General features: G+C 39.8%; 1 protein-coding gene across 2 annotated transcripts in view; it reads left to right on the top strand.

Moving 5' to 3' along the window:
• The first annotated feature begins 5,969 nt into the window (after window positions 1–5,969).
• SLC13A4 (solute carrier family 13 member 4) overlaps window positions 5,970–7,272 on the top strand; it is a 53,830-nt gene continuing 52,527 nt past the window's right edge. Inside the window, exon 1 of one of the 2 annotated variants that reach the window (XM_056799735.1) lies at window positions 5,970–6,994. In XM_056799735.1, the coding sequence (XP_056655713.1) occupies window positions 6,896–6,994 (99 nt within the window). In that variant the 5' untranslated portion in view covers window positions 5,970–6,895. The remainder of the gene's footprint in view (window positions 6,995–7,272) is intronic. The other variant, XM_056799736.1, reaches the window with a different exon arrangement.

Genomic DNA, 7,272 nt, shown 5'->3' with positions numbered 1-7,272 from the left:
GAGGTTGTCACTTCAGGATTAGTGAGAACAGACTGTAGGATTGCTGATTTTCCCCTAATCTTTTGTACCCTCCCTAGATACCTCTCTTAAATCTCCCTTAAAATATGACAGAAAAGGAAAATGATAAATGCTGGAGGGGATGTGGGAAAATTGGGACACTAATACACTATCAGTAGAGTTGCAATCAGATCAAACTATTCTGGAGAACAATTTGAAACTGTGCTCAAAGGACTCTAAAAGTATGCATGTCCTTTGATCTATCAATACCATTACTCGGTCTGTATATCAAAAAAATTTTTTTTTTAAGGGAAAGGGACATATTTGTATACAGATATTTATTGTAACTTTTTTATAGTAGCAAAGAATTGGAAATTATGGGGTTTTCCATCAACTGGGGAAGTGGCTGAACAAATTGTGGTATGAGATAGTTATGGAATACTAGTGTGCTGACAAGAAATGACAAAGAGGATGATTTCATAAAAATCTGGAAAGAACTTACACGAACTGACAAAAAGTGAAGTAAGCAGAACCAGAAAAACATTGTACACAATGACAGCAATATTTCTTGATAAACAACTGTGAAGGACATCACTATTTTCAGCAATACAATGTTCCTAGACAATCCCAGAGATACATGACAAAAAATGCCATCTGCCCTGAGACAGAACTGGAGTCTGAATGCATACTGAAACACACTATATTTCATTTTCTTTATTTGTTTTTTCCATTTGAGAATTCTTCCACAAAATGACTAATATGGAAAAATGTTTTACATGATTACACATGTAGAAGCTATATTACATTGCTTGCCATCCCAGGGTAGGAGCGAGGAAGGGAAGAACAGAGAGAATTTGGAGTTCAAAACTTTAAAAAATATAAATATTTTTAAAATTCTTTTTGCATGCAACAGGGAAAACAAAAATATTATTTTTAATTCTCCCTTAAACCAACAAATTTTGCTATTCTTATGAACAGTATAGAAACTCTAAATAAGAGAAATAGTTTATATTATACCATCCATCATCTCAAAAGAGGTTTTTACTAACCACTTCATGGTCAGGCATAGGTGACAATCCATCTGACCTCAGCTTAATTGCACAGTTATTCCTTATTCCTCCTTAAATAGCCTTAAAGGATTTCTCTAATGGTAACCAACAGGACAAGATATGTAGTTGTGTCTGCCTTTTCTCCAAAGGGCTTAGAAATAGAACTTAGGGGAGATTAGTTCCTAGGAAATACAAATGTAAATATAAAAGGAAATTATTTTTTTAATTTTAAGTGCCTACTATGTTCTAGGCACTATGGAAGGTTTATAAATATTAAGGGAAAAAATTATAATCCCTGGCTCCAAGGAGTTTATGTTCTACTGAGAAGGGAGGGGAGAAGAAAGCCAGATACAATATGTTATAGTTAAGTAAATACAAAATGCCTTACACAAGGTCAGAGAGAACACTGGCAACTTGGAAAATCAATCCTGAATAATAATTACAATAATAACAATAACAATAGCATTTATACAACCCTTGAAAGTTTGCAGAGTCCCTTACAAATGTTATCTCCTTTAGCCTCCCAATAACCCTGGGAGATAGATTCTATCATTAACCCAAATTTGATAAAGGAGAAAACTGAATCCAACAGCAGGTGAGTAACTTGCCTAGGATCACACAGCTAGAAAACATTTGAGGTTGGACTTGAGCTGAGCCTTGGAAGGAGACAGAGATTCCAAGAAGCATTCAAGGTGTAGAGTCAGGAAATGCAATGTCATGTAAGGGAATGGGTTGGCTAGAATACAGTTTGGGGAGGAAGATAAGTTATTGAAAAGTAAGATATATTTTCTTTCCCAAACAAGTTCAAGGACCTCCTGAAATCTATCCATGATCCCAGATCTGCTGGTCCTTGTAATGAACAGAGTAATGAATGAATCCTATCTCAAAGCTCTTCAAATAATTCTTTTTTCTTCCTCTTCAACCAATTTAGACTACCCTCCCCACCCCATTCTTTTCCCTTTTTTGGCAGTTTCCTCACCTGGATTCCTCTGGCTTCAAGATCAGGTAAGAGATACCAGGAATATTCTGTCTCCCAACATATGGTCCCTCAACACCCTCACTAGCCAATGAGCCATCAAATGAAAGAAGGCATGTAGGGCAGGCAGCACATCATATAAAAATGACCTGGAACATCATGGTGATCCGGTTATTGGCAAGATCAGGCACCTCTCAAAACCTATTCTCCTGGGGGAGAGTCCAGAATCAGGGGGGAGGGAGATAAAGATGGCAAACAGGGCTGTCAGCATGGTATAGAAATGTCTGGAAAATGATCATAGAATGTAGAGTTGGAAAGAACTTTATTTAGTCCAACTCACTCATTTTACAGACAAGAAAACTGAGTCCTAAAGAGTAAAGGAATTTACCCCACCATACAAGTAGTAAGTAGTAAGGCCAATCCACTGACCTGTCAGGGATTTCATATAGGGGATCTGTAAAATGGAGATTTTGAACTCTAGACTTCAATGCCCAGAAGTCCTTGGTACTTCCCAGAATTCCCTATAATCTCACCTGAGTCCCCACCTGGGCGAGATCACAATTAGTATTTTAACTGGTGGTAAATCATACCTCAGGCTCTTCCATTGCAAAGATGTAGTGGGTAAGCTAAGCATGGGGGTTTTGAATGGGCTAATCAGCCCTAGGCACGTGGTTTTTCTATTTTGTATTTTCTTTATTCCTTGATTTCTAATAATCTTTAATAAACCTCTTAAAATATAATATTTCTATTACTAGAGACTAAATTTAATTTTTACAGTTACTTACTGAATTATAGTTTAGACTAGGTGATTTCTGTCTTTATCCTTCATTAGTAGACTCATCTGCTCAGGGGGTGGATGACCAGCACCTCTGGTGTGAGGGCTCCCTTTCCAGGGCTGTGCAACCACCTTGGGTGTCTACCGGCGATCCAATTCTCTCACCTGTAGTTTCCCAAAACTGTGGTACGCTCAGTAACCACAGTCAGGTAAAATCATCTAGCCAGACGGGCCAAACCAGACGGAGGGTAACCAAAAGATCTGGAGCCTGTGGTGGAGAAAGGGGACCGTGTACCCCACGTCTGTGAAGACTTCCCTCAGCAGAGCGGACTGTGGAGAACAGTTCGTTCCAGCAGCCAAGAAGACAGCTGAAACCGGTGCTGTGGAGCATCCATCGCCATCCTCAGTCATCCTGACTCTTGTCCTGCCACAAGACTACAATAACTCTGGAGGGAAGAGTGAGCCTGATGACTCTGTCCAGCTCTGCCTCACTGAAGTTCAACTCATGGGGAAGTCATGACCTGACCCCATGATATCATTAGTGTAAAGGAAGAATGCGGGGGCAGCTGGGTAGTTCAGTGGATTGAGAGCCAGGCCTGGAGATGGGAGGTCCTAGGTTCAAATCTGGCATCGGACACTTCCTAGCTGTGTGACCCTGGGCAAGTCGCTTGACCCCCATTGTCTAGCCCTTACCACTCTTCTGCCTTAGAACCAATACATAGTATTGATTCCAAAAGGGAAGGGAAGGGTTTTTAAATAAATAAATGAACAAATAAATAAACAGACAAATAAATGAATGAACGGGCAAATAAATAGATAAACAAATGGAGCGAGGGAGGGAGGAAGGAAGGAAGGAAGGACACACAACAGCTGACTCATCTCTATAGGACTTTCACTGCCATCCCTGGATACTGGTTCCCTTTTTTTCCTGATTCCACCCACACATACACATCTTTCACTTCCCTTTTACCATGTAAGCTTCTCAAGGGCAGAGAATGACTGCCTTGCTGCTTTTATTTGTATTTCGCATTGGTAAGCACAGTGCCTGGTACATAGTTAGTGCTTAATAAATGCCTGTTAAGCAACTGGCTGACTGATTTCCAACTCAGAGACAATATGGCCAATATGCATTCCTACTTCACTCCAGGGCACCATCAAATACAGGCATACTCCATTTTATTGAGCCCATTTTATTGTTTTGCAGATATTGCATTTTATATATATATATATATATATATATATAAATCTTATCTTCTATCCAAATCACAACTCAAAGACAAAAGGGCAAGGGCTAGGCAGTTGGGATTAAGTGATTTGCCAATTGTCAAATAGCTAGGAAGTGTCTAAGGTCACATTTGAACCCAGGACCTCTCATCTACAGGCCTGACTATCCATTGAACCATCTAGCTGCCCCTCAGATACTGTATTTTTTTTTTTACAAATTGAAGGTTTGTAGCAAGTCAATCTACACCATTTTTCCAATAATGTGTTCACATTGTGTCTCTGTGTCACCTTTTGGAAATTCTCAAAATATTTCAATCTTTTTCATTATTACTTTATCTGTTATGGTGGTCTGTTATCATTGATTTTTTATATTGTTATTGTACTTATTTTGGGACTCCACAAACCATGCCCATAAAAGATGACAAACTTAATCAATAAATGTTGTATGGGGGGCAGCTGGGTAGTTCAATGGATTGAGAGTCAGGCCAAGAGAGGGGAGGTCCTGGGTTCAAATCTGGCATCAGACACTTTGTATCTGTGTGATCCTGGACAACTCACTTAACCCCATTGCCTAGCCATTATCACTCTTCTGCCTTGGAACCAATACATAATATTGATTCTAGACAGAAGGTAAGGGTTTTAAATGAATGAATGAATGAATGAATGAACAAACAAATGAATGAATGAATAAATAAATAATTTTATGTTGCCTGTATTCTGATTGTTCCATCCATTCAGCTATGCTAGTCTCTCTCCCTCTCTTCAGGACTTTCTATTCCATGAGATACAACAGTACTGAAATTAGACCAGTTAATAACCCTAGAGTGGCTTCTAAGTGTTTAAATGGAAGGAAGAGTAAAGTGATGAGACAAATTCCATTGTTGTCTTATTTTAGGAAATTAGCACAACCACCCCAGCCTTCAGCAACCACCATCCTGATCAATCAGCAGCCACCAACACTGAAGCAAGACTCTCCACCAGCAAAAAGATTATGATTCACTGAAGGCTCAGGTGGTGGTTGGCATTTTTTAGCAAAAAGGGATTTTGAATTAAGATATGTACATTTTTTTTACATAACACTATCATGTGCTTAATAGGCCATAGTATAGTGTAACTACATAGTTACTTATATACAGTATAGCCTAACTACAGTAGAATATAATTTTTACATGCATTAGGAACCAAAAAATTCATATGACTTTATTTCAATTTTCACTTTATTGAGGTGATCTGGAACTGAACCTACATTAATCTCCAAGGAATGCTTGGGTTAGAAGAGATCTCCAAAGGTTAACCTGCTAAAACCTAAATAGTCTAACATTATTCACAAGAAGTTTCTGAGAGCCTCACGGAGGGTCTCTTTCTGCCTGATAGAAATTGCTTTTACTGCAAGGGCAGCCCAATTTCTTTGCTGTGTCCTGGGAAAAGATATAGAGAAGACAACCAGCATCCTCTACAGAACAACTTCTCATTGACTTGAAGAACACTGGAGTTTTCCCAAAATTCCAGAGACATTTTTCTGCTTTGCAATAGGGCTGCTTCATAAGCCACACATCTGCACTTTCAAACGCTGCTTTGGTCACTAGTTTTTCCCCAGGTGCCAGGTAACAGAGGTGCTTCACTGTGCCAGGCCCTTACCACCATTCAAAGAACTTGGTTGCCTACATTTGGGCTGAGGATGCCTTCTAAGGAAAGTTCTCAGCCCATTTTTCAAACCATAAAACAGAGTTCTCTTGGAGAAGGGGAGTTATGTCAAGGAGGAGGTCGATTGTTATTTCTACCCTTGGAATGTTACAGAAAGGTATTAAAAATAAGCTTTGCCAGTTGCTGCTATTTTCCAAAGTCAGCAGACACAGGGAGTCAGAAGTCTGGGGGTGGGGGTGGGGGGTCATTCTTTGAAACATCCTGATTGGCTTGGTGAGTTGGGGCAGGACCACTATTCTCTTTCAGGCTTTCCATAGGTGGATTGGAGGGAAAGGAGGGTCCCCAACATCTTTTTATCTTGAGCCAGAAAGGAATGTCTTCAGGGATTTCTCTTGCAAAAGGAGGACTTGGCTCAAGAAGTGGAGAAAAAGTAAATCAGAAGTGAGAAACCAATTTGAAGGAGAAGAATTTGGACCCAGCATGGTGGCAAGCCGTAGAAGAAAGAAAATCAGCCTTATCTGAAGTCATCATCTTACTCCATCCAGAGCTGGTCTTTCTATTTTCTTTCGTTGCTTAAAGTGAAGGAGAAAATAGATTTCATAGTGTCAGAGAAAACAGAGGTAGCCAAGGGAGATTGCATGTACTCTCAGGAATTAGCCATCAAAGGAAGTAACCCAAAGAAATCACAGTGCATGTAGGTTTTCTTTAATAATAATAATAAACTCTCCTGTGATTTTTTCTAGAGTCAGTCTTAGAATCAGCAAAAACTAAAAAGAAAAAAAAAGATGGAAGAAGAGAGCTGTTAAAACCCAGGGACCAAGTTGTAGGATTGTCCATTCTAATTTACCCAAGCCAAAACAAAGACGGAAATCACTATGCCCCAGTTTGTAATCCTTGGCCAATTCCCTTTTCCTGCTCAGAAAACTCTGCTTATCAATCCCACCTAAAGCATTCAAGGGCATAGAGGCCTTGGTGCCATTTCTTGGTCTATTTTTTAAATCCCAATCAAGGCAGCATCACCCCTAAATTCTGCTGCCTCAAAGGGAGTGTGCTACCTAGACAAGAGACAAGAAATAGTAAAGGCTTGTTGATGGTGCGATTGCTCTTTGTTTGGAGGTTTGTAACTGGAAAGGAAGGAGAAAGCCAGAGTTCCTGTTAAAGGCCAAGTAAAGCTCAACCAAAAGAGGGAAACAGGCAGGTCAACAATTGGGCAAGGAAGAAGAGTGGAAAATGGCTTTTCTGAAGGAATTGCTTAAAGCAAGGAATCTGCTGCTGGTCATCTTTATCCCACTTCTACTACTGCCTCTACCGATTTTGTACCCCAATAGTGTAAGTATCTCATTTGTTTCCCCCTTCTGATGTATAAATAACAGCTGCATGGCAACTGGGAGAAGGGTTCACCATATATCAGAAAAAGGAAGGGGGGAGCCCCTTGTATGCTTATGTAGCACGTAAATAAAATCCAGAACTTACTTGGACTCTTGACCATTCCTTCTAAGGAATGACTGATTTGCATTTAGGGGAGAATGTTAAAGAATTCCCCAACTTAGAGGGGCCATTCTCACCACCATAGCCCTCCTAGTCCATCTCTGCTACCAGCTGTTAGG

The sequence above is a fragment of the Monodelphis domestica genome, chromosome 5 (assembly GCF_027887165.1).
Source record: "Monodelphis domestica isolate mMonDom1 chromosome 5, mMonDom1.pri, whole genome shotgun sequence".
In the NCBI taxonomy this organism is placed as follows: domain Eukaryota; kingdom Metazoa; phylum Chordata; class Mammalia; order Didelphimorphia; family Didelphidae; genus Monodelphis; species Monodelphis domestica.
This window is presented reverse-complemented; position numbering and strand designations above follow the sequence as displayed.